Genomic DNA, 26,508 nt, shown 5'->3' on the forward strand with positions numbered 1-26,508 from the left:
TCTACCCCGAAAGCGTCAGTTTCTCTCTCAATCTCGCTAGTGCTATCGTTCTTCCTCTTCAAGGTGTGTGGAATGCCGTCATCTTCATCGCAACCAGTTGGGGAATACTCAAAGAAGAGACTCAAATTTTGCTGTCTAAGTGGGCCCCTCGGTTTTCTCCCCGTGATCGAAGCCGTGACCCTTCGAAAAGGGCAATAACATCAGACAATCGAGGTCACAATCCTCGAGGGAGCGTAGCAGGGGCTGAAAAGCACAAAATGGCTAATATTAGGGTCATTCGTGGGGGCTCTCTTTAGAGTTGGTCAACCCCTTAGGCTGACTGGCCAAAGAGGCTATGGCTACTTGTGATGATGATTTTATTTTAAGAAAGGGTGCTCAATCACCACTTGCATCCCTTGGTCTTGCTTTCCAACCTTTCATTGGATCTACTTAACCACCTTCTCAAGCTCATATGATCGAGGGGTGCCTTGGGAGGTTCATATCTGTTAACGATGATTTGTGATCGGTGTGCTAATGAGGGAGCTCTGAGCAAGTTGGTACATTCTCCACGAGAATCACAGTTATGATTATTATGATAGCAATATACCCACATTCATGTTTGGATTCGTTTCCGAATCATAGTGTTATGATCTTTGATACCTCCATGCTTCTTAGATTCGTCAGGGAGAGCATGCTTCAATGGGTAGATAAGGCATTGCGATCTCTAACAGGCAAGGTTGCATGCAGTTAGCTTTCTACTCGTCTGTGCTTTTGAGGTTATAGTGATCCGTAGAAAGTGTAGGAAAGATCACGGATTCAAGTGTTTTAAGCCTCAAGTGTGTAACCGTCAAACTCTCCTTAGCTGGCCTCAGTACTTGATTAGAAGACTCTCAGGCAATAGAAGTCACCAGCCCGCATGGCTCAGTGGTAGAGCGTGACACTAGTAAGCGGATTTGGGGTGTCACTGGGTGACATGTTTCTTCTAGCCCGCATAACTATGTCAAGGTCGTCAGTTCGATTCTGGCTGTGGGCATTACCCTATTAACAGGGTTTGGTACTTGTTTTTTGTTTAGGCTTGTTAAACCCTGAATGTGTGGATGTGGGGTGCAGAGGAAAATCTTTGCTGGTGTGTTACTTTAGTAGGTGTAATCCTGCAACCAATTGGTGAAGCGTGAGTGTGTGACTTTCTCCACCCAGCAGTGACACGTGACTGTCACATGATCAGGCCAGAGGAGCACCTGGTTTTCAGAAACTTTCCCAATGGCTCGTCATTTGGTTGTTCCGTGAATTGATCATCCACCCACCTTCAGTCCGCTTTCAGCCATGTTGGTTTGTTGAAGTCTTTTACATATTGCCTGACTCTTCAGCCATTAAAAACATGCAAACACATCCAGGCTTCCCAGTTATGTCCTTCAGGATCTTTGTTATGGGTGAAAACAGGATTTTTTTGCCAATCTTCCTTTACCCCAGGATGCCCCTCTATTAAGGCAGATAAGTCGATGGGCAAGCTGATCACTTGAAACGCTGGTTTCTGGTGCAGTGTGCAACTTCTACAGATGACCGGCCTATCAGTCTAACGAAAAGTATGGAATGTGAATCATGATTGATTGCATTAATAGGACGAGCCATTGTCGATTCAGCAGACAGAAAAGCGATCCTGCAGGTGAATGACATGCTTGCAACACTTTCTCACGAAATCCTGTCTGTAACATAGTTCTTCTCAGTAAAACATTGTTATACGTTACACCTTCAGTGCTGAGCAATAAGCACTTCGTATCCGTTGAACGGCATTTTGAAGGGCATATGATGATATCAGTATTTCGTCAAATGAGGTTCAAAGTACTATACGTGGTGCGACGGAGTGCTATCTCAGTTCCAGAAGTGTCACGACGTGACCCACCATCCTATACAATTCCACTCGAATTACTTTTTCAAGGTATTCACTCTGCCGGAAGGCCGACAATATATCTGAATGGTTACAACTGTAAGATCACATATGCGAGCCTAGGACAAAGTGATGTGTCTACCTGATTGTAGTTGACCAACAGTTCCCTCCTTTCCCGGTTCTTGGTACCTCACTCCCCATGACAACAATGCCTTAAGACATATCGCACAAGATCTTTGATGCTCATGCAATAGCGACAGATGGGAAACCGAAATTTCTATCACTGCAGTACAGAAGTATATGGAACTGAACAAACAGGCTAGGAAAATACTGTTCTGGAAAACAGTCTAGCAAGTGGTCTGGTTCCTCGCCTTGTTCAAGATAAACATTCCGTAAACAGATTCGGGCTCTCTGCCTAAGGACTCTTGTTGTACTGTTCGTGATGAGGTAGGTATATTGATCCCTTGAATTGCCCCTGGCCGATCTTTTCTGACAATCCGTTCCTGATGGAGGGCCTCACCAGTTGGAGCAGCACTCAAGTAGAGATCTACTCTTTGTCAAACGCAGTCTACTTGATGGTGATTGGGCTCTTGAGGCATTCACCAGCAAAACCCATTGCTGTTGCCACAATGCTCAGCACTTTTACACAACACGGATATGCTTTGCCATGGTCCAGATTCAGAAAGTTAAGCTCCTATCTCTTCTCACGGGCTTCTCAAACGTTAGCTGTAGTTTGCCAATACCAGGAAGGTGTGGAGCAAGCAGTAATCCGTTAAAATGAGGGTAGGCCAGAAACGAGACACCCATTTTGCAGTCTTTTAGAGCAGTGTATTCTGCACCTGTGGTGCAAGTAGCTCGGAAACAGTTGAAGAGGGGCCTGACCAGGAGATGATCATGAAAGTGTAAGAGTGTACAAACAGAAAGGTCCACAGAACAGTGGTAACAACCACACATTTTATGCCACGGCAGACCAAAACATCCGAGAATACTGTATCACAGATCACAAGCACATACCAGCTAGCAAGGCGGGGTCTCCAAATCGGAGACCATGTCTAGAAAACAATTGCGAAGGTGTTATTCACTGTAAAGTGGTACGGTGCCATCACAGCATATACTGTGGATCCTAATGGAGCATGCCATACTCCTTTCTTAGCATTGATATGGTACTGACTGACCTTGCTAGTTAGAGACCGAGAGCCCATCGAACAGGCCTGGCACAACACACATGACTCTGTCATAACAACAAATATAAAGGGACACATAAGTAGAATTACACTTGCATAGGCAGCGCGAGCCTAAGACAGATGTGGGTTGAGCCGCACAGAAATTGTTGTAGGACGCCGGAAGGGCACTGAGCCTCAAGTGGCCGGTAACAACGTACATGAAGGTATAAAAAGTGTCGTGGAAGATCAGTAGCAAGTTGCTTCTTGCCGCTTTGTTGGACCAAACAATCTGTGAATTGGACAAACGGCTGTCGAGCACACAACATAGGTGGTTTTCACCCAGCCAGGACATTGATACTAATCCCCAGGAAAATGACAGCAATAACCGACCGGACGCCAACAGCGATCCTGTCTGATGGCAACCAAGAACCCTCCTACATGCTCAGTAGCGTCTCCGAGCATCATTACCAAAGTTGTGGACATGATGCAAAGGCAACACCTCGGATGTCTAATGAGCACCAAACTCAGGTTGCATCAGGGCTCCCATCACTAGAACTTTTCAATTCCATTACCATCAAATCTTCTGCTAGTTCAGTGGTTTTAGGCGAAGTCGCAATGCACAGTGCTAGCCAAAGCTACTATATGAACAAGGATTTTCAGACACCAGAGGAGACCTCCACTACCGCGATACAATACGAGATTAGGACAACATCAGCAGTTACCAACCCTCTTGTTTACCCAGTTAGCGACGTCTCCAATATCTTTGAGGAATCAGTATCACCAACCTCTTCGGCCCCGTCAACAGCCATTTCGAGCCTGTGCCGGACCGATAGCTCCAGTGCATCACAGACCGAAACTGCCACCAGCATTGGGAGCTCAAACTCTGCGGACGAGCCCTCCCACCTAAGCTCAGTAGACCTCAACATGATGCTGGCTGTGAGCCCAGAACACGTTAGTGAATCCAACCTGTCACCGCCCATATTGTTACCGAGTCTCGATACACATTTTCCGCAGGCTAAGCCTTCCACCCTCACAAGTACATTCCTCACCTCTCCAATGCCTACTGTTATTGATGCGGACACGGGGCCCAGGGGCACTGGCTCAAGCGAACAGGGCAGCAATAACCGGCAAGAGGAGGGAGATGGGGGTGGAAGTAGGGAAGGCATAGAGGCAGACTGGTCTACATCCCACCGACATGGGCCGACCTTTGAGGATTTGAGGCGGACAGCAAACCTTTTTGGGCAGCTCCGTCAGGCCAGGGATGAGGCTGAGAGAGCCGGGCAACCGATCGAGGACGAGGATGAGGTGGCACAAGTGATTTTGAGCCACCAGAGTGCGAGCCAGTGGTGGGGAAACAACACGGAAAGTGACCTGGTTCTGGAGGAGTGATGGGGGAAGGTGGGGAGAAAGTCGGGACTCTTACCTCAATGTATTCCCAGCCTATTCGAAGGGTTGATGTGTACCTGAAATGTTCCATTTTCTTATGCTCAGTTTGGCTCACCGTTTTCATGCTGCCTTCCGTCTAAGTTCCATCTATAAGTGCTTGTCAAGTCAGCTCAAGTCTTATGTTCTCTTTGTGAAATGGATGTAGTTTGTGACACCCCAGCCTTACTGAGGATGATGGCAAAGACTGTTCGGTGAACGCAAGTAGAAATGATGATGCCAGAAGGGTAACACCAGAACTGTTGTGAACTCTGTGAGAAGAAAATTCCCGGGATGTGAGCATCGAGAAGTATGGGTGATAGTATGTTTTTGCACCCGGTGTCACATTTTAGGATGAGTAAAGGACAAAAGAAGTGTATAATGTCTCACCGCCACAGCTAACAAGAATCTCAGTTTTCTGAAATGTCAAAGCAATAGTGACGAGCAGTACTTGATGACAAAACAGAATCTGATGTTTTCAAAGCAATGAAAACAGTGCAGCAGCAACACTAAACAAAGCAAAAGGAGCCAGTATGTGGCTAATGAAGGTCTATCAGTAATATTAACCATGTCATATACACATTTCAAAACCTATCCTCTGGTCTTTTCCATCCAAACGACGCACCAACCTCCCTTATCCCATTGCGAACGCTATCGACAAGCGCTTTGGCCATTCCTTGACCGCGCCTCTTGTGCGAATTGACAGTGATAGCTCCACCGGCACTTATGGAAGATGTAGACACTGGCGGCTCACTGCCCATTGTGGGAAGGACGTTGTCGCTGGCTGAGAGACTAACAAATAGGGAGAACGGAACAAGCCAGACACAGAGACCAAAGTAAGAAGCAATTTCAGAAAAGGTAGGCAGATCGTGCGGGTGGTCGTAATAGGAGGACATGCGTTGGTATGCTCGTTCTTGGCGGTGGGAGAAGTGTCTAAACCAGACGTAGTGGTTGATCAGAACGAGAGCTGGTTTCAGTGTCAGCACGCCTTGTACCAGGGAACAGGTACTTCCAAAATGACCCAACCAGACGTCCATACCGCATGATGCAATGAATAGAGGATCCGTGAGCTTGACAAAGGGGAACCGCCGCATATTGCCAAGGTAGATGAAGTGGGAGAAGACACCCAGGGCAGTCGGCCAGAAAGGAAAGCGGTCGACGAGGCAGAGAAGCAGCTGGAGAGCCATCACCGAATAGATCATTTTCGTGAGGAAGCGCTTTGCAATTACGGTATGCTCTTCGACAATCTCTGACAGGTAGTATAGCCCAGACGCTGCAAGAAAATCGCCATAGTCAGCCGACAAGAGCAAAGCAAGAGGAGCTCCAGGTAGCTTGGTGCTGCGTACCGATGGCTAGAGTCATGAAGCAGAAGCCTAGGATGGTACCGAAGTACCCAACAAGCGGTAGAAGCCACATGTTTTCTTTCCCTAACACCAGTCACCCGGATATCTACGTAAACGTTTTAACGTTCGAGCATATCCAGAGGGGCGACGGCGGCGTGGAACTTCGCTGATCAGATGTAGTAGTTTCTTTGGAGGTCTTGGCGTTCAGGAGGCTGTTGCCCGGCAGAGCGTGCCATGACGTTTTGTAGCGTGTCAGCTGCCGAACCACAGGGGGGGATATGTTCTTATCTTATCGATAAAACTTGATACGTCTTGGCCGCTCTTTTATCACCCACAACAAAGTTGCGCCTGGCCATGACAATTTTGGAATCCGATAACATTACGAGCATCAGAAACTCTGTTGCATCGCCGCCCGCTTTCGATGTCGAACTGCTCTGACGGGCTAATTTATTGATCCATTGACTGGAAGATCAAAAGCCTATAACCGGCTCAACCTTGGACATATGTAGTTTGCTGTGCTTCAGTGTTCAAGATCTTTGCAGAGCCCCACCACGGCCGCCAAAAATCTGACACTACTTTTGCAACGGCGCTTCCAGTGGCCTTGCATTGTACACAGCTCTCTCTGGACCATCTCAACTTCCCCAAACACCATACGTGTGGTTTTATAGCCTAACGCAACGATCCGACCTTGACCATGTCTCGCCCCGAGGACACCCTGTAAGCCTGCCACCCGTCACCCTGCCTTCACCACAACAGACACTGACAACCATTTAGCGCGGCCGATGTCCACTACAACGATGCTGAGGCTCGCAAATATACCACCAGCTCTCGTATTCAAAATATTCAAGCGGCAATGACTCGCCGCGCCCTTGAGCTCCTCAACCTCAAATCGCCCAGCTTAATCCTTGATGTTGGCTGTGGGAGCGGCCTGTCAGGCGAGATCCTTTCTTCCGTACCACCCGAAGAAGGCGGACCCCATGTCTGGGTGGGAATGGACATAAGCGCGTCTATGCTGGATGTTGCGCTACAACGCGACGTTGAAGGAGACCTCTTGCTATCCGATATTGGCCAAGGTGTACCCTTTCGCCCAGGTACGTTCGACGCCGCAATCAGTATCAGCGCAATCCAATGGCTGTGCAATGCCGACACCAGCGAAACGTCGCCTGCGGGGCGGCTGACACGCTTCTTTAACGGATTATATGCGGCGCTGAAGCGAGGAGGAATGGCAGTGTGCCAGTTCTACCCAAAGAACGATGTGCAAAAACAGATGATTACCAGCGCGGCTATCAAGGCTGGCTTTGGCGCGGGTCTGCTTGAGGATGATCCAGGAACAAAGAATGTTAAGGTGTACTTGGTGTTGACGGTTGGCAGCACTGCTGTTCAGGCCAAGGGGGGTGACATCACTGGTGTTGTGGAGGGCATGGATAACGTCGAGGTCCTCGATAACCGCAAAAAGGCTAAGCCAAAGAGCGGCAAAGGGGAAATCAAGAAGGGGAGCAAGGCCTGGATCATTAAGAAAAAGGAACAAATGGAGCGAAAGGGGAAAATTGTCAAGCGCACATCTAAGTATACCGGACGGTCTCGCGGGCCTAAATTCTAGCTTCAGCCTTCTTGTTGTAAGATTCTGTTGTATCTGGGACGGCGTTTTCGGGTCACCTTGAGATATCAGTTTGCTTAAATTAGTGCCTCACAAATCGATACCCAAGTTCTTCAATTTATATACGATGAATTAGTCACTTCGGGCTTTGGTATGATTGAATTAGGTGACACTCTGTGGCCCATCTCCCCTTCAGCACAATCGTGAAGAGAGGCCTCGATGACCGCTCTCTTGCAGGTATGTATGCTACTCTAAAGTCTAGAGCATATCACCTGATGATAGATTGAGTCGGCAACCTCCGTTCTTGGCTTCGATCCTGGTGGGCTGGGAGTAGGTGTCAGCTTGGGATGTTTTGGCCGACCAACCCACGAAACCCCACCTTGCAAAGCCCGCTCCACTTCGATCCGATAACTCCGCCGGCGATCCGCTCGCTATTCGGCCGCGACTCGAAAACACCGGAGCCAAAAAAAAAACAACTCTCGTCTGTTAGTCTCGGCCGATTGACAGGGATTGCGACATTGGAATATCCTAACGGTTGGATCCACAAAATTTTCGAGAAATGAATGTGCGCGTGTTGCTTTCAACTCTCATACCCAAAATGTACAGACCATCATCAGCCACAAAGAGGATGTGTACCTGTCTGCCCACCCTAACATCACTACTGTAGTAGTTTGGTTAGAGTACATGAGTGTCGAACAGCCTGCCATGGCTATATGGATATAGCTGCTCCCCTTGACTCAACGGTTGTTCTGTGTTGTGTACGCCCGTTATGCGCCGTGCAAATCTATTGACGCAAATGCTATTCACCTGTTTCCTACCCCCATGGCCTAATGGCTAGCTGATGGGTTTTATCCTATCAGCTGTGGAATGCCGCGAACGTTGTCAGGGACGCGGTGCAGGTGGTGTTTCAACGTTTTCGCCGTTCCCACCGAAGTATGACATGACGGAAACCTATCCCATTTAAAGAGCCTTCTCCATGGAGTCCAGAATAGCACGAGTGAACTCGTGGGTACTGGCGTTGCCCCCCATATCGCGGGTACGAACTTTGCTGTAAGAACAGTCAGTATATAACAGCACTGATGCTACCTGGTTAGCCACTAAACGTACCCCTGAGCAATCACATCATAGACCGCGTTGGAAATGCGGTTGGCGTGGTCATCAAGGCCAAGGTGGCGCAGCAGCATGGTGCCGCTAAGCAGCAGGGCGGTGGGGTTAGCCTGGTCCTTGCCCTTGATGTCGAGACCGACGTGACGGCAGCCGGGCTCAAAGACAGCGACGTCACGGCCCATGTTGCAGCCAGGGACAACACCAGGGCCGCCAACGAGAGCAGCAGCAATGTTGGACAGAATGCCACCATACAGGTTGGGCATGACCATGACATCAAACTGTTGGGGCTTGCTGACGCACTGCATGGAGGCGTTGTCGACAATCATGTCGTTGCACTCAAGCTGGGGGTAGTCCTTGGCCAAACGCTGGAAGGTTCCACGGAAAAGACCGTCGGCAAGCTTCATGATGTTGGCCTTGTGGATACAAGTGACCTTCTTGCGGTTGTTGGCAAGCGCGAAGCTGAAGGCAAACTTGACGATGCGCTCAGACTTGGCGCGAGTGATGATCTTGAGGGACTCAACGACACCTGGGACGCTCTGGTGTTCGAGACCGCTGTACTCGCCCTCGGTATTCTCACGAATGATGGCGAGGTCGACGTTCTCATGGCGTGTCTTGAGACCAGGAATGTTCTTAATCAGCGAGATGGAGGCATAGATGTCGAGCTCCTGGCGCATAGCCACGTTGAAGCTCTGGTGGCCGGACCGGTCGATAGGCGTGTGCAGGATGCCCTTCAGGCCCAGCTTGTTTCTCCTGAGCGAAGCGACAGCCTCCTGGAACTTCTCCTCTCGGCGGGCAGCGGTCATGCCCTCATCGAGACCGGAAACCTCGATTTGCTCCCAGGTAATAGGGACATTGTCGGCCTTGAAGATTGTCTTAACGCTCTCGGCAACTTCGGCACCGATACCATCACCAGGAATGAGGGTGACAGTGTATTTGCCACCATACTTGGTCGGCTTGAAGATGTCGGACTGGACGGTCTGGGAGGGAGCATCGGCGATGCTAGCGAAGCCGCGCGCAACATTCAGGCGCTGCTGGGACTGGGCGGCGGCCCTGAGCACGCGCTATGGATGATGGTCTCAGCAATCTGTAGGGACTTCACATGGTGGGGACTTGGTGCATCTGGGCTGGCATTTTGTGGCAGCGAGCGCAGAAGAGCCCAAAGCAATACGACAATTACATACCTGGGCGGTGCGAGCCGAGTTCCGGGAGAGCATGGTAGGCAATCGGATTGTTTAAATGTTGGCGTTCGCAGGTCCAGCAGGCCGTCAGGGTGAGATGGGAGCATGCAAAGGGCAGCGCAAGAAATGTTCAGAACAAAATACTGGTCAAATGCCGCAAAAACAAATGGCCATTGCGGCACTGAATGCTCTGCCCTGTTGGTCGAGCTCTTTTTCGGTCTCCATCTTGCCGGATGCGTGGGGCTTCAATGAGAACCTTGTTTCCACTAAACCCCTTTAGTCTTAGCGTCGTTTGGCCCGCGCGCCTGTGACGTCTGCGCGTGGAGGGCCTTGCAGCCCAGCGAAGAAGACGGTGCGGAAAGCTGCGGTTTCTTTCACATGCTGTTGGCTCGATTGGTCCTTTATCTCTGCCAAGGCAAGCTTGAGGGCACGTTTACATCAACGCATCTGCAATTGATAACAACATCGGCTCCCACACCTGAGGTTCGAACACAGATCAACGACCATAATAATCCAGGAGTCCGACAAATAGGCTGCGGAGAAGGTATCTTCCGAGTATCGTGCACTTTGACGACATTCGCTAATTATCCCTGCTCCGAGACAATGGTGCGGGCTTCCCATTGCTTCGGCCCCTTTCTTGCACTGGCAATAATTAATACCATAAGTCAATCCTCTGTTTTCCATATCGCTCTTCACAAAATAGCCATCTATTAACAACTGATTCGTTATTCATGGCATTTCTGGGCCGACTAAACGAGAGAACACCCTGGAAAATTGACAACTCCAGGAACGCGGATCACACTTTGTCTTTGATTCCTTGTGGAATATTCTGGGATTCTAGTCTACCTGACAGCCAAAGGGTTTTAGCTATTAGAAACGGATTAAAACCATTCCGGATGCATCAAGCCGTCGGCAGGGTACGTGAACAGATTGCCATCCAGCAACAGACGTGACTTGAGTCGTCTAAGGCCAGCCGCGCCCTCATTTGGACTTGCGCTTGATAGCTCTTGCGGGATCTCTGGCTCCAGGCTGTTGTCTTGGCATTCTGGTATGAGCTTTCCGGAAGCCAAAAAACGGTTTCCTTGGCCCCTCCAAGGGCACACAACCTGGCCTCAACGGTCGGCCCCACAGACCCAACAGCGACGAGAAAAAAATTGACCGATTCTTCGGGTCACGGTCGGGAATTGAGCCCGACGCGGGGGTCGAACCCGCAACCTTGAGATTAACGGAGAATCCTTAAGAGTCTCACGCTCTACCGATTGAGCTAGCCGGGCGAGGCTGCTTATGATAGCCGAAGGTGTGAGAACTTTGCGAAATACAAGAGTGATCATGCCATCATAGCTTCTCCATGAGGCCCTTGGACTATTGTGACTTGAACTTAACATTCGGTCGAAGCTTCCATCTCCCCTCCGCTGGATCAGGCTATGCCCAAGAATCCCTTCGATCAGCGCAGCAATCATTGGCGTCGTCAACCGAAACTGATTGGTGTACCGTGTATTCTCGGTGCTCAACACCAGCCTGTCAAACAAGTCACCCAGTCCAGAACATGACTGGTGAAGTTGAACTTTAACGGCAGGTGGCTGGGTCGGGGTAAGTCGGCCGACATATAGGCAGTGGTAACATCATCCCGCGGTAGAACAAGCTTGCACATACATTCGTCGTACCATGATGGTTTACCCGACACCACCGTTTCAAGTTGTTCGCAAGTAGCTGAAGAGAACGGTTGTGACTCTTCTGGACTTCGATGACTTTATGACTTTCGGGCATAGTGAGGTAGTAGGGTTGTCGGACGAGCAGGTTGTTTGGACGTGGAAGAGACGCCACTGTGAGGAAAAACTCGACCTTTGTCCTTGTTCCTCCTTCAGAGGATCTAGGCCTGTGGGCAAGCTCTGCGACCTCTTTTATTCCCAGAGCCATTCGATCTTCGTCAAAGCATGTCTAGATCCCGTCTCGGAAGACACAATACAATTCTGCTGGATAAACGACCGGCTTTCGTGGTAGGCCAATGATAAACCCGTCGCATACTTCGACCACGTCGCTTCTGCAGTTTCGGATTCGGCGGCTTCAACAAACACCCGCATCCTCACGGGAACCATCTCGAGCAGAGTGTCTATCCATGTCTCGTTGGATGGATCGTCAAGCAACTCCTCCATAATCTTCAGCCAGACCTTGACGCAGTCAGTAGCAACAGTAACAAGGTTGCCTTCGTTTGGATAGAAGGCGTCAAGTTCAACCAGTAGTAGCTGTCATTTTGACTCTTATGACCACATCATGTCCGAGAAGGTCCTTGACAGAGGCAATTGACTGCTGCACTTAGCTTTCCTCCTTGTCCCAGTAGTCGCTTATCGCTAGACGTGCCTTGAAGGGTCTTTAATTACCCAAGTTAGGATTTGCTTGTTGCCCTGATCTTTCTCCGGAAAAGTCGCTTACAGAGACGAAATTTCGCTCCTCGTTACTTCCAATCCTTGTTTATTCAAAAAACACTTCGTTTCTTGCTCGAAACTGTCAACAGCTCTGGCTGCTTGGTTTTTTTTTTCCTATTTATCAAACATGGCTTCTCAGCGAATGGCCAGCTCGGCTTGGCTCCCCAAATCAGGGAGGTGACGGGCCACATCCCAAGCAACGTTGTTTAAAGCAATAATAACGAGAAGAATGTCGAACCGGGACTCAGATTGTTGACACGTTTTGCTATCTCCTCGGAATACGAACCAAAAATTGGCAGCGTGAGAGAAAAACTGGTTAGCTTACTCAAGATCTCACCCGATGAAATCATTCTGACACCAAATTTCGAGACAACTTTGGCCAAGCTTGCCGATCTGCACTCATCATCACACCAAAATCTCAGTTCAACAATCCAGAGAAGGGCCAGAAAAACGGATGGCAGCGCAGCCTGCTTGCCTTTACCCTTGAGCATTTCAAGTCCCTTGTCCGAGGGTTGGGCCGCATCAATGTGGGTACTGATGACCTTGTGCGGAGCGCGGTGCTAGATGCGGTGAGCAAAGAAGCATTTTGCATTTCTTATTGTAGACTCTTTGAAGGGGAATGGCGCAGATGATCATTGTGAGATAGAAGTTTTTGTTGGTGTGTTGTATCTACAATCCACTGCTAAGGGGTTTGAGCTGAGTATTGCAGATATTGCGGTCAACTTGTTGGACCCGTTGTAAGGACTCCCAACGGCAAATAGGACTGCAGACAGGATGAATCACTTGTACACCGGATCGTAGGGCACTTTTCCCTTAGATCAGAGTTAACAATAGCCGGAGTTATGGATACACATCTTCGTACTGCACTGATCGTGCCTCGTAGGGCTTGGAAATATGGCTGGTAGAAGGAAGTATAAAATACCTACATTGGATGGCTAGTCTATATTCCCGAGTCCGCGAACTCTAGCATTTTCCCGGTTTCCCATGGCCTTCTGCATCAGCAGCAATATCAGTTGTTAACGAATCCGCTATACCAAGCGAAGTATTACTGGCTCTTGCAAAATAAAGCTAGGAGATGCATGGTGAATCATCATACCTGGAAACAGGTGTTTGCTTTTTTGTTATCATTTGCCAAGTCAATTACAGCAATTCGTGGACAGAGGGGGTAGCGAGACCGGTCATGATACCACTGGAAAGTGTTCCATGAATCTCTCAGCAACTGCTAAGTGTGACAGTAACACGGGATGAATTACGTCTAACGGTACATCCCACAGCCAAAATCGCAATATGCAGCCGTATCCATCGAAGAGAACAGCAGCCTTGCTCCCGGATTCAGTAGCACAACTTAGAATGCCGACAAATGCCGAAGAAGAAGATCAAAGTCTGCCATCTTCTTCATCCAGGGGCTCCACCCTGACCAAGATCTCTTCCAACAATCCTTCGAGGAAGGTCCCGACATCATTCCCCATCCCAACCGGCTCAGCTTTGTCGGTTTGGTCGATTTCTTTGCAGATATGCGCCAGCTTATATACCAGTTTGCGAATCTTCTCATGAGCAGCCTCTGCCCGCTGTTGTTTTGGAGTTATCAGGTGATGTTTATGCTGCCCCTCACTGTTGGTAGCGCCAGACGGAGGGAGCTGGTATTTTTGTTGCAGGTTTACTTGACGACGCCGGAGAGCCTCTTCGAGGGCAGGAAAGATCACGTCGTTGAGGGCATCTAGCTCCCCGTTAGGGTTGGGAGGGGCAGGGGAGGGGAATGAAAGTGGAACTTCGTTGGCACTGCCGCCACTGGGGTGACGGGGGACTTCTTTGGAAATGAGGGGTTGGATATGAGAGCTGGAGTAGACTGGCCGGGGAGGATGGCTTTGGGACAGGTGATGACTGGCTTGCGATTGGGGATATTGAGGATGATAAACTGAAGGTTGAGCCAGGCTTTTAGGTGGAGGATGCAAGGGCTGATGTGTCGATGGTCTTGATGTGTGTTGATACTGCTGTTGCTGTTGCTGTTGTAGGAGATGCTGTTGACTTCCGCGGAACGGAGGAATATCTGGAACTTTGTATGCGGACAGCTTTGAGGAAGCTGAATGCAAAGTTGGGCTGCGCGGTTCGATAGCTGCACCAAGATTCAACAAACCCATTTCCTTTTGTAGCTCCTCCTGAAGCACACGGTCGTAATCAGGCGAACTGCTCTCCGGGAGTGGGGCAACTGGCCTCGAAGCAATCGAGGAACGGGGTGTCTCGGGGACAGGTAGTGACTTCTGGGGGGAGGGTGGAAGTGAAACTTTGCTTGGTGAAGGAGGTCCAACTGCTGAGGATGGAACAGGTTTTCTCTGAGGAGACGTCTGTCGGGGCGTTGCGGGGATACTGGCAACCTTCATAGTGTCCCTCTCCATCGAGACTTTCGCAGGGCTGGGATCCCGTCTCCTCTCTGAGTTGTTATCGTTCTCGAGTGTCCGCGAAGCCCTGGAATTGGCAGCCGATTCACCCATGTGGTTCAACATAGCTGGCCTGTGGATAACGTTGCCCTTCTCATTCACAAAGCGCACTGTGCCAAAGTCCCACATGTCCTCGTCTGCAGGGTTACGATTCTCGGGCTCATTGTCTTCAGCGGCTTCATACTCCTCCTCTTCTTCTTGCTTATGGGTGGCAGCCCACCGATTGTACCGCTCAATAAGTTCTGTAAGATAGCTTGTTTTCTTGGCTTTCCGGACAAAGGGATGTTTAAGGAGCTCCTTGGCTGACGGCCGTTCCTTGGGATCTCGTTGTAAGCACAGTTCAATAAAATCTTTGAAGGCCTTGGTAAAGTTCCCTTCCAGTCTCGGTGGCGGGTTCTTGGGGATCAAGAAAAGCACTTTCATGGGATGGATATCGGCATAAGGCGGTTCACCGTTGGCTAGCTCCAGTGCCGTAATACCCAGGGACCAGATATCCGCCTTTTGGTCGTAGCCACTTTGCTTGATGACCTCAGGCGCCATCCAGAAGGGTGTCCCGACAAATGTATTCTTCTTCGTCATCGTTGCTGAGAGTTGACCCGATACGCCGAAGTCTGCCAGCTTAACCTGGCCGTTTGCCGCCAGCAAGATATTTGCGGCTACTTCGGGTTAGCAAAGTCACATCATGTGTATGGCGTAGAAGAGAGCCACAAATCTTCGTTACCCTTGATATCTCTGTGCAGCTTCTTGTCTGAGTGCAGGTAATCCAAACCCATGAGTAGCTCACGGATGATTATGGCAATGTATTCTTCGCCAATAAGTCCAGGCTTCATCAGATCAGCACAGCTTCCGCCTGCGCAAAATTCCATGACAATCCATAACTCTGCGCCCTTGGCGTAGGAGCCGTAGTACTTGGTAACATATGGCGATTGCAGCTCAGACAAAATCGCGATCTCTTGGATGATATCTTCGACCTCATCTTCAGCGCTTTCGATGTCGATGATTTTGATGGCGACAGCCTGGCCGGTGCGCTTGTCGATGCTGGAACCAAGTCAGCACTTGGAACGCGAGAGACAAAAGAGGAGTCAAGAGCTAGGCAGCACAGGCGACTGACATACCCCTTGTAGACTTTGCCAAAGCTTCCGCCGCCTGGTAATTGTTCAGCAGTGAGGACTTTTCCAGATGGATCCCACGCTACCAACCAATGCAGTATTCTTTGGTGTAAATCGTCTCCGGGTCTATGGGCCCATCGCTATCGTTCAGGTGGCGCTCCCGGTCGGCCATGGTTCGTCAGCTGCTTCAGTCAAAGGTCCCCGGTGTTGTGACAACAAAATCGGTGCTCCAAGACGAGGGGTCGCTCTGATCGGTCGAGGATCGTAACTCGAGATGGACGTGTGAGGACGATACAGGGGGGCGGCGGTGATCGAAGCCCCAGTGAAAGGCTATCTCAAGTGCTCTGCCGGATTTCAGCAAACTGCCATGGCAATCTTCGGTTATTGAACAAGTTTGATAAATAAGAGCCAAGGTCTAAGGACATGTTGAAGTAGCGAAAGGAAGCAATTCAACAGGGTGTGATGTGAAGGTTGCCGAGCAAGGCTGGCCCAGCGCATAGGGGTCGCATACCTCAAGCTTTTCTCTCCTTTTTTTGTCTTGCGGTTTGAGTGAGGTATGTAATCTGTGCCTCTCCTGGGGCCTGACACCGGGAACGAACAGTTCGGGGAAACAGATCGGCGATGCAGCGGTGCGGACAAGCAAATGGGGCTTGTTGGCAAACAAAAGAGCTGCAAGTTGGACTCAACGGCGTCCTTCGCCCTCAGGAATTTCGGTATGTCAACTGCAACAAACATAAGCATACCTGAGTCGCACCACCAAAGGCGGGCAGCCATCCATCACGGGCAGGAACCCCTCTGCCGTGCTCTGTGTCTCGGCGTCGGTGTGCGGTTGCCATGGGATGAACCTGGCTGGAGCGGAACCTGAACTCAAGCCGTGTGGGGTCATCGCGCATCAGCTGCTTGCAGGCAGCTACCTAGCCCCCCCCCCACTTCTCCACACCTGCCAGGGGGTATAACGACGAGTCACAAGACAGCTGGGACAAAGAAACATGAGGAGGGCCACTCATCTGTTTCCAGCGCATCTACGGCCAGTTGAATTGGAGAAATGCACCAGCAGCAAATCATGTTTGGTCCCAAGAGGCGACTTGAAATCCAGTACGCATTCGCCGTCAGCGTGGAGCGACAGCATCTGCGGCTGTTGTGATCCAGCCTAGGCATGATTTACTTTCACTGGCCTGGGCCACCTTGTGCTTTCTCAGTACGTCCTCTCTGTGGTGAAGAATGCTGCAGGTAATCTGTGTCGATAGGTGAACCCGTAAAATGTTTGGACAGACAAACCGGCATAAGCTCATTACTTATGGCATCTTTGACGTCTACCTTCCTTGAGTCTAGAAAGGAATTTCTTATGACGGCTGGTCAATGCTGTCATGCACAGTAACCAGCGGCAATAGTTGTCACGTCCAAGAAATGACTGGGAAAACCAAGCCAAATTCAATTAAGTGAAGATAAACTCCTATTTCGTGAGCAGGGCTGTGACATCGTGCCCAATGGCCCATCGACAAAGTGCCTTATCCACCAACAAAACTCCAGAAGTCGATGAGGTTCAGAGTGAAGAACTGAAATACCGAGTGTCACCGCCCATAAATCATGCCATGGTGGAACGAAAACAAACCCAACATTCTGTTCCGTCTATGAGGTGTAAAACCACCGCCATCGCTTCTACGACACACATCCCTCAGAGACAACCTTTCCATCCACTTTAAGGAAGTCCGCAAAGCATACTTAGCCCATGCAGAAAAAACCGCTCCCAGAACGAATCTAATATCAGGAAGAACGGCCTTGGATCAATAACCAGCACATTTCGTTTCGTCATCTGTCCCCTTGGAAACGTATTTCCTTGTTTATTCCTCCTCGACAAACTCTAGCATCACTGTCCCATTTGCGAGCCCTGCATCCTTGATGGTCTCGTTCAATTTCTCGATGAGATCAACGCCCTGTGGCATGGCCTTCAGCTCGAACACAACACCCTCTTTACCAGGGAAGAGGTTTGCCTGGTCAGCTTTGATCCACTCGTAGATTCGAGACACAGGATCATCAAGGAGGAACCGCCGGATAATGCGCCCAGCTGGGTTCCTGACCTGTATCCTGGTCGTCGTCTTGGGATCTGCGGATGGTTCCGTGTGAGGGCGGTCTGACGGGATACGTGCCCAAGGCGATGCCTGTTGAGACTGTTGCTCCTCCTCTGACTCAGGGGTCGAAGGCTCAGACGAGCTCTCGGATGTCGCCCTCTCCTTACCCTTGGCATTGGAGAGATCGCTGGAGGACTTGGTGAGAGCGTCGGGATCAATGACTGTAGAGCGGTTGGCAGATCCACCGTTCGGCTCAAGACTGTTCTTCAGAGCCATCTCTAGCATTTCCTCCTCTGTCATGCGGTCAAGATCCACGGTGCGTTCGGAGCGCTTGATCTTTGAAACCGGGTTCTTGCTATAAACATCCAGGCTGTACCGGTCGAGAAATTCAACCAACTGCGAATGGAACTCAAGCGCGGTTGGGAACGGTCTGCCGCTCCAAACCTTGACCTGCTCGCCTGTACGGGGATCGATAATAGACACATGAGGGTAGTTGTTGGGATTATGGTGGGCATCGTTCTGGAAGTAGTAGGTGATGTATCGCTCCGCTTCGAAATCATTCTTCTCGTATTGGAGAAAGATGAAGTTTTCCCGAACCAAGGACTTCACCGCATTGTCCTTCCAGATATCGCGATTCAAGGCCTGACAGTTGAAGTCTGACATGTCCTGGAGGTTAACTAAGAGCCATTTTTTCTCCTCTTTGCCGGTATCGCGAGCCTCGTCCCAACTCAGACGGGAAATAAGCTCGTATGGAGGACGGAACAACTCAGCCAAGCGCGAAGCTCTGCTATTCTCAGCCCCCGATGCAGATCCCGATCCACTATAGTTGTCTCCCCAAGGTGATTGTGCGAAAGGATTATTGTTGCGAACTACTTCTCCAGCGTGTTAGCTAGGAGATAACAAAAGTCGCACAAGGGTAGAAACTGGTTATTCTCGGAGACTTACTGCGCGCTTGATGCTGCCTGCGACGAAACTGCTCAAGCATGAGAGAATGAGGGTCGTCCTCCCCATAGTCGGGCCCAATCAACGTCTCCGTCCTGCGGGCAATTGGGGCGCGCACATTGTCTTCCACTACTTGAGCCGAGTACAGTTCCTCCTGAAGACGCTTCGCCATCGCTGCGTCCTCCTCCTCCTGTGCCTTCCTCGCGATGTTGGCAGCCTCGGCTGTGTCGTCGCCACTATCAACTTCTGTCATTGGGGCATCATCATCAGAGTCGATGTGGATAACCCCATGTTCATCTTCACGTCCGATCCGCGAGCGATTCAAACGGCCATGTTGACTCGTCGTGCCACTAACGGCGGCGATGGACGAACCTGTGTCGGCGCTGACAGTCCGCTGCAAGTCTTCGTCGGCAAACCACAGCTGAACGGCTTGTTCGAGATCACCACACATATCCAGCATCTTTTCAGCAACAGCCATGGTAGCGCCTGTGATACCTATAAAGGCATCAATGTCCCCCGCCCTCACCATGTTTGGTTGAGTCGATGCTGTGGAAGTACGGTTGTTAATGATGTTGGCTGTTCTTGCACGTTTCACTGGTTGTAGGAGTGTGTTGCCAGAGAGAGCTCGATTCAAAAGGATTTAGCTTGTGTAGGTGAAAGTTTGTTGGGCGAGAAAAAAAACCAAGGTAAAGCAGAGATGTAAACCAGCTGCCAAGGTGAGAGATCAGATTGATCGATGAACCGTGCCCCGCGCAAACCAAGTGTTAAGTCCCGACGAGGTTGTGGGTCCGAACTCAACAACGAACGAGCGGTTGATGCACCAAATAAATAACCGCTGCTCAATCACCTCAATATTCATGCAATGAATGATGCGGCTGTTTGGTGCCAGATGATGGATGCGGCTCCATAAAAAGATATTGTCGAAGGTGCGTCTTTGGCTTCTGGAGCTTTCGCAGGCCACCGCTGGGTGACGCAAGAAGCCCAAGGCTGCTAAGCGACCCCACCATGACATGAGCTGTGGGGCTTGACAAGTGTCAGGGTTAGGAGTATTTCAGCCACTTGTGTTGGTTGCACTGTGGTCCCAGCCAACCGGGGCTAATGCAAAGGGGTAAAAAAATCATGAAAGGTGAACGTGTATGACTGGCAGCATGTAGCACAAATCTGGAGTCATTGGTTGCCTCTTCTTCAATTTTAGTAATTATAAAGTTGAATTAACTGCCTATTAACATGGTACACTACATCAACTTTCGGCCAGCGGCGTCCATCCAGCGCTGGCCTCGATGGATTTGGACTCGAGCTGCGACTCCTGCAGCATGAGTACCAGCGGCCGAGAGCGTAGATATTAGTGTAGTAAGAGCCCATGCTCATGCAAGTGCTAACATCTGGTCACCAGTCTTCATCTGTGCCTTTGTGCTAAACCTTGAACAGTAAGTCCAAGCACTCTCTCAAAGTCGTTTGGACATCCAGTGATCTTTCTTGGGAGAGTGTCTTTTCTAGCAAGCCCTTGACTTCACTCTTCCACTCGGCACTCACTACGGGGGAAACTTTCGAATTCACCAACTGAATGAGAGCTTTGGCCGCTCTTGCTCTCGCGAGACGGTGGTTTTCTGTTCCTCCATCCTTAGCGCCAAAATCCAAGGTGTGAATGAACCACTCCATGACTTCCACCACACCAGGTCCCTCCTGCTGCAAACTTGAAGCGACCTCCCCTTGACCACCGGAAAGAGCATCTTCCAGAACCTCCCGGACACAGTCGTACCAAGGTCCTCTTCTGATCACCGCGTATTCTTCTTGTGCCACACAAGGTGACCGAGCGTTGAGGGTCTTGCACTTGCCGGCAGCAGCTTCAAGTGCCGAGGCAGCTTCGTGGAGCACTGTGATGGGGTCTCTCCTCATCTTAGGCCTGTTGTATCCTTTCATCACGGCTTGAATTGCCGCCCAAGCTGTTTGTGTCCTCAAATCCAGTATAGCTTTGTCCTTCTTGCCTGCTCCCGTGCTGGTTGTGATCATATCAATGTCCATCGAATCACTGTCCTTCTCTCGTTCTAGGACGAGAAACTCCCTGACTATATCAACAATCTCTCCAAGAACATCAATATCTTCCCTCTCTCTGGCAATTTGCCACAAACACTCAAAAGCGTATGGCCGATAGGCATCATTATTCCGCTTTGCTTCCCGTACCGCCACGTTCCATATCCTTTTTGCAAACTTGGTGTCCGACTCCCAATTACTTCTGGTAGCCTTGACAAACATTGAGAATGGCTTCAACAACTTATCTTTGCCATCGAACGTCTTTAATGCTAGTGCCCTGTCGTACACCGGCCACACTGTCCCAACCAAAGCTTCCGGAGACACAATTGGCTGCGATCCATTGCCAATGACTGCATCAACAGCGGCTGCCATCGACAACGCTCCGGCATGCTTGAGTGCCCATTGCGCAGACTCAAGGCACTTATCAGCAAGCACGCAAATTTCGTTCAAGTACCTCGCCACAACCCTTGTTCCTGTCCCTGCATGGAGATCCCAAGCTTTCACAAACCCGGTCGAGACGTAGGTATCCGTATCATGCTTCCCAAGAAACACAAATGGTAGTAATAAAGACTCCAGGGCAGAAAAGTGATCGGGAGAAACGGTAGCCAACGCAAGGATGGCGTCAGCGACTTTCTGACGGCGTGTTTCAGCCTCAGATGCCAGATATAGAGAAGACAAGTTGGCAGCAAAGGACTGCTGGGCTTGAGGAGGGCAAACACGCAGGACGTAGGCAGCTGCGCGGGCATAGTGAGCTGAAACCTCGTCATTGCGGTCAAAGAGTGCCTCTTTCTCGAGAAGGGTGAGGAACGATGGCCCGTGGGGAGCGAACGACAGAGAGTGACGTGTTGAAAGGGTCGAGAGGACACGAGAGCACCCAATCTTCGTGGGCATACCAAGCGCAGTTTTCACGGTATCCAGAAGAACTGGCGCGAGATCTCGCATGACAGTATCGTCAACATTACGCAGACAGTTGTCAATAGCCTCAGCAATGGGAGACTGAGAGACCATAGCACTGCGTAGCTTGTCGATCCTCTCGCGATTGTCTTCTCCTGCTCTCTGATAGTGGTAGTTTATGGCTTCGGGTTCAATTGTGCTCAGCAGTCCAAGCAAGTGAGGGACCATCATGGGAATGTATGGCTTGAGAGCCCGTCCGCCACTCTTGGCAATCTTGATCACGGTAATAGTGGCAAATATCTTGACTTCTTGGACACCACTCTCTATGCCTTTGTCAGAGAGAAGGAACGGAAGCGCCTGATTCATCATGGCCTGGGATGTGATGGTTGATCCTGACTCCTCAAGCTGCCGCACTAAGGTATTGGAAAGAGAGATGCAGAGATGGAATGCCGCAGTACGCACTGTCGCTTTGACATCGTCCAGAACCTTCAGGGCAACGGTCCAAATGTCTTTGTAGTACCGCTCATACGCCTCAAATGGGCGTCCAGAAAGCAAATCGGCAATGGCAGCACAGCTAGCCTCTCGAACGCGCCATTCTCTACCAAGAACGCTCTTCAGTAGGTCACTTATGATGCTCTCAAAGTGATGTTCAAGAACAGCTCCTGGGTTCTTGACTATGGCCTTCCAGATATCGTTCATTGAGCGCTGAACGTTGGGGTTTGGGTCGAATCTGTACCGATAGAGCTTTGGATACAGTTTCGGGTCCACCTCGGATTCTGAAAGAATATTACTCAGCCCGAAGCGCCCGAACGCTGACCGCGTCGACCAGGTTGCCGCGTTGGTTGCTAATGACATGAACTTGTAAACAAGGCTGGGGTCGCCAACTTCATTTGCCAAGCTGATTATATCCTTGTAGGAAGTGATTGACTTGCCGTCGCCTGTAGAAAGGGCACCGGTATCAAAAAGTTCAGTCTCGTGATCGACCTTGAGCTGTGGTCCTGATCCAGTGAATGTCGATACAAGATCGCGGACGAGAGTCTCTTTAAGAGTAGCATCCCCCTTTTCATACACAAGAGATAGTCCGCGCGACGCTGTCTCCTGTACTACTTCATCTCTTGCGCTCAACAGTTTCATGAAGGCGAGCTGACATTCTCTGAGTCTTGATTGAATTTCATCGAGATGCGAGCAATACTGGATCAGGCAGAAGAGCCAGATGCCAGATGCCTTGAGTAATGACGGCTTCGTTTGTTTGCAGTCTGTGAATAGCTTTTGAAGAACTGCTGTTAGCCGATTCGACTGTCGTGGGAGTTGAAGTCCATTTTCTCCAATTTCCACATCGATGGTGAGCTGAACGACATCGGCGTCCCAGCATCCTACTGCTGCGGTAATGGCTTCTCCGATGGCAAACTGGGTTTCTAATTGCTTGATCTCATACAAAGAATAGAGCTTTTCTAGGATGAGGTCCAGAATTTCTTCCGCTTTGCCCTGTGGAAAGGGTGCCATGGAAGATCTGAGAGCAATCGCCAAGCGTCCAAGAGCGACTATTGCCTTCTCATTTCCCTTTTTTCCTTGATTCATGAGCGGTTCAACGAATTGAGTCAAAACTTTATCCCGAAAACTCTCGTCATTTGTGTCTTGTTTCATGATGAATATGCCCGATGTCCATAGCTGAGCATATGCATCAAACAACGCTTCCTGGGTAGATAAAGAAGTCGACGCGAGGATTGAGAGAGGAGGAAAAGTTTGGCCGACATCAGAGATTTCGCCAGTGATGTCCAGGCGTGAGTAGTAGATTAGCCGAGAGGAGAGGTGACCGAGGGCAAGGAATGACCCTTCAGCGGCATTGAGGTCTGACCCAACCGAAGAAGCATAGGCGCTTGCAGTTTTGATCAATCTGATCTTTAGCTGCCTGGCTTCTTTGAGGCTAACAGATGGATGTGCTGCAAGGATGCCAAATGCCTTGGCCCCCAAAGCCCGTAACTCCTTTTTGTTTGAGCAGATCAGAGGCCACAGTTCGGTTGAACGAGGAGCTAATAGCTCCAAGGCACTGCTTGGAGAAAACGAGGCAATATCCACGAATGACTGAGCACAAGACTCCGCCATTTTAAGATCATCTGGCTGTACCATGCCTTCAAATGCTGCGCGGAGAAGGATGATAAGGGGGTTACCTTTGTGTGCGAAGCCAGTCAGATACTTGCGAATCGCTACGCGCGATGGGAGGTCTGACTGAACGATGATGTCTAAACGCCTTTCCCAACCAGGCTCTAGCTTAAAACTTCCGAGGGCCGTTAGAAAAAGGATTCGGCGACAGTAGTCAACAGCCACGGGGAAGGCTCCTATCGATTCTGCTGAGAAGTTAACAAAGGGATTGTAGTCATTAACGTCCATCCGTTCGCCTTCAGAACGCGAGAAGGGTTTAACGGGCGCAATGGTTTCCATGAAAAATGCTTTCGTCATCTGCTGCCAATCCGGAAGGTCTGTGTGACCATCGTCGTTTGCATAATACGTCCAGGGATCGAGCCCTTTATGACCTTCTTCAATTACTTCGCTGCGCTCGCCGGAGCGACCTGAGATCGCAAGGATGTCTATCCAGCGGGCATACACATCAGAAAAGGGCAGACAACGGTTTGCCCATCTTGTCACAGCATGTCGGACACTCCGGACAGTATCGCCCTCGCCATCTTGGAGAGTCATGTAGGTGAGAAGAATGGAATGTAGCTGCGTACTGACTGCCAAGCTATGGGGCGGTTTGAAGAGGCCGGTAAGGCTCGACAAAGCCTCATCGATGCTGACTGCCACGTCAGCCGTTGGATCTTCGCTGAGGGAGCGAAATAGCCATCCAGCAAGAGATAGTCTGTCGGATTCTGACATCGAAGTGCCCTTAGCCAGCAGGCCAATAGTCTCGTAGGCTCTTGAACGCAGAGCAATGTCATCCAGTGACTGACGCTGTGGTTTTGGCCAGCCTTGGTCCGCGACAAACTCCTTCAGAAGCGTCACCAAAGGAGGGCCCACGTAATTGTAGTCTGCCTTCCCAGGCCCTATTCGAGCCACCCAGTTGATAAACTCAAACAAAGCCCGGTGAAGCCTGGTTTTTTCCAATCCAGAGGGCTTTGCCGTTGATAAACTGCCATCATGTTGTATATCATCAGCCGGCTCAGCTTTAAGGACGACGTTGTGGCGAAAAACCGCAAGAATAGCATCGGTGAAAGTAGTTGCTAGCTCCGACTTGCTAAGGAGATTAAGAATGCGAATTCGATACGCTGCAGGCAGCTTCATGTGTTGATCAAAGAGTTTCTGGAGGAGGGCTTGATCCTCTAATGAGACTGAGCTACGCTTGAGCATATCCTCGCCAACACCAGACACACGATAGTCGGTACTTGCTGCAGCGTACAAGGCAGGCATGAACTTTTCAGCGTCAGTAAAGGCACCACTTGCCAATAGGTGGACTACCCGAATCCGTGTTTCGGGCAGGCTCAGTCCTCCTGTACTCGGATCCCACGTTCCCGGCTTTCCCAGGGTTAAGGAGTGGACATCGGCATCTGTCAAACCGGGCGATGGTAATGCTCCCGTTGAGTTGACTCGAAGAAGCAGCAGCTTCCCAAACCATTCTGCAAGGAGCATGGCATCTTCAGGCTGTGTCAGACCCAGCGCTTCTCGAAAGCTAAGATCCTCCTTGCTTCCCCGTTGTGGAATTTTAACGGCTTGAAGGAGACGAAGTACGATGTTGAAAAGTTGGCTGAATGTTGTAGTTGAGGAGGTGCTGATACCCTGAAGGGCTTTGGGAACCAGAATCCGCTGCTCATCTGGACTTAGCCTTCCCACACTGTGCTGGATGTAGACCAAGTCGAAGTGTTTGATGAGAGGAGACGCGGTCGTTTTATACTGATCCAGGAGTGCGGCGACGGGGAGAACGATGCTTGGGAAGTGTCAGTGAGAAGAGCTGAATGAGCAAAATCGCGTTAGACAAAGGCAGGGATAGAGATCTTCAGACCTTGGGGACTTGATGAACTTGTTGATAGTTTGACATGTCGAGATCACCTAGGCCAAGTAAGCAGTCTTGGTTAGCTTATATCAAGTGGTATAAAGCGACTAGGGTTTTACCTTATTGCGAACGGCGACATGTTCGCTGCCTGCCTTCAGAAGGAGCGGAGCTAGGTAGACCTTCAAGAGCCGATCCAATTTTTCATCATCGGAAGAAGCAGACAAGATGCGCCATTCAACCTTCTCAATGAGCTGAAGTTCTCGCTTCTCGTCCGATGGAGCCGTCATTGTTCGAGTGATCCAATATATCCTATGCTTGTTCGCTGCTTCTTATCGGGAGCCTGAGCACCATTGACTTGCTCCGTGTGATGGAAAAGTACAAATGAGGTAAGGATATGTCAGAGAGACTTGACTTTTTGAAGCTTCCTTCTGTATCGATGTAAGTTGGTGCTAGTTCGTGCGCCTCTAATTATCAGTAATGTAGGCACCTTTGGACACGCAATGCGGTGGGCTGTGGAGGAGCTTGGCTGGGCGCCATGGCTCGAGTAGGGGGTCAGAGATGACTAAGCAAGAACAGAGAATCCCTAAGAGGGTGAGAGAAACTCCCCAGGTTCAAAGACCTTTTGGTATATTACAACCCCGGAAATCCTGAAGAAAAATTAGAAACCCGGTCCAGTCTCTAGATGATTAATCCGGTCCGCTGTGGGACAAGACTGGCGCAGAGTGCTGGCAGAGTATGTCCAGAGAGTCCATTTGGGTTGTATGACGTAATTTACATTTAGTGAGACAGTTATTGGAAATCTAAGTTTGTGCATTAGAAGAATTGCCTGAAGTGCGGACAAGACGGACAGCTTGCTCTTGACTCTTCGTATCTGCGTCTTTTGTTTTTTTATTTTTTTCACATATGCATACAGTCCAGCATATACAGCGTACTCCAGAAGTAAACATCT

The 26,508-nt window shown here is 50.1% G+C and overlaps 7 protein-coding genes and 2 non-coding genes across 9 annotated transcripts; 3 read left to right on the forward strand and 6 right to left on the reverse strand.

The window, feature by feature from the left end:
* The first annotated feature begins 889 nt into the window (after positions 1-889).
* Positions 890-1,012, forward strand: CTHT_0055760. Its single transcript has 2 exons — positions 890-925; positions 977-1,012. It is a non-coding gene; the product is annotated as a tRNA-Thr (tRNA).
* Positions 1,013-3,642: 2,630 nt separating this feature from the next.
* CTHT_0055770 (uncharacterized protein) lies at positions 3,643-4,416 on the forward strand (the record flags this gene model as incomplete). Its single annotated transcript, XM_006695843.1, has 2 exons — positions 3,643-3,978; positions 4,042-4,416. The coding sequence occupies 2 exons, from the start codon at positions 3,643-3,645 to the stop codon at positions 4,414-4,416; spliced, it is 711 nt and encodes a 236-aa protein (XP_006695906.1).
* A 572-nt stretch (positions 4,417-4,988) lies between these two features.
* CTHT_0055780 (putative endoplasmic reticulum protein) lies at positions 4,989-5,865 on the reverse strand (the record flags this gene model as incomplete). The annotated part of the gene is made up of 4 exons (XM_006695844.1): positions 4,989-4,999; positions 5,075-5,416; positions 5,489-5,722; positions 5,796-5,865. 4 exons carry the CDS (start codon positions 5,863-5,865, stop codon positions 4,989-4,991), a joined length of 657 nt encoding a protein of 218 aa, XP_006695907.1.
* Positions 5,866-6,486: 621 nt separating this feature from the next.
* On the forward strand, positions 6,487-7,392 carry CTHT_0055790 (uncharacterized protein; the record flags this gene model as incomplete). Its single annotated transcript, XM_006695845.1, has 2 exons — positions 6,487-6,509; positions 6,567-7,392. 2 exons carry the CDS (start codon positions 6,487-6,489, stop codon positions 7,390-7,392), a joined length of 849 nt encoding a protein of 282 aa, XP_006695908.1.
* Positions 7,393-8,349: 957 nt separating this feature from the next.
* Positions 8,350-9,710, reverse strand: CTHT_0055800 (mitochondrial isocitrate dehydrogenase [NAD] subunit 1-like protein; the record flags this gene model as incomplete). The annotated part of the gene is made up of 3 exons (XM_006695846.1): positions 8,350-8,437; positions 8,497-9,557; positions 9,678-9,710. The coding sequence occupies 3 exons, from the start codon at positions 9,708-9,710 to the stop codon at positions 8,350-8,352; spliced, it is 1,182 nt and encodes a 393-aa protein (XP_006695909.1).
* Positions 9,711-10,861: 1,151 nt separating this feature from the next.
* Positions 10,862-10,948, reverse strand: CTHT_0055810. The gene is given in 2 exon segments: positions 10,862-10,899; positions 10,910-10,948. It is a non-coding gene; the product is annotated as a tRNA-Lys (tRNA).
* A 2,525-nt stretch (positions 10,949-13,473) lies between these two features.
* On the reverse strand, positions 13,474-15,813 carry CTHT_0055820 (uncharacterized protein; the record flags this gene model as incomplete). Its single annotated transcript, XM_006695847.1, has 4 exons — positions 13,474-15,188; positions 15,254-15,570; positions 15,648-15,678; positions 15,732-15,813. The coding sequence occupies 4 exons, from the start codon at positions 15,811-15,813 to the stop codon at positions 13,474-13,476; spliced, it is 2,145 nt and encodes a 714-aa protein (XP_006695910.1).
* Positions 15,814-17,482: 1,669 nt separating this feature from the next.
* On the reverse strand, positions 17,483-19,130 carry CTHT_0055830 (uncharacterized protein; the record flags this gene model as incomplete). Its single annotated transcript, XM_006695848.1, has 2 exons — positions 17,483-18,579; positions 18,656-19,130. The coding sequence occupies 2 exons, from the start codon at positions 19,128-19,130 to the stop codon at positions 17,483-17,485; spliced, it is 1,572 nt and encodes a 523-aa protein (XP_006695911.1).
* A 935-nt stretch (positions 19,131-20,065) lies between these two features.
* Positions 20,066-25,846, reverse strand: CTHT_0055840 (uncharacterized protein; the record flags this gene model as incomplete). The annotated part of the gene is made up of 3 exons (XM_006695849.1): positions 20,066-25,493; positions 25,569-25,615; positions 25,679-25,846. 3 exons carry the CDS (start codon positions 25,844-25,846, stop codon positions 20,066-20,068), a joined length of 5,643 nt encoding a protein of 1,880 aa, XP_006695912.1.
* Between the last annotated feature and the right edge of the window lie 662 nt (positions 25,847-26,508).

The sequence above is a fragment of the Thermochaetoides thermophila genome (assembly GCF_000221225.1).
Source record: "Thermochaetoides thermophila DSM 1495 unplaced genomic scaffold scf7180000011820, whole genome shotgun sequence".
NCBI lineage: Eukaryota > Fungi > Ascomycota > Sordariomycetes > Sordariales > Chaetomiaceae > Thermochaetoides > Thermochaetoides thermophila.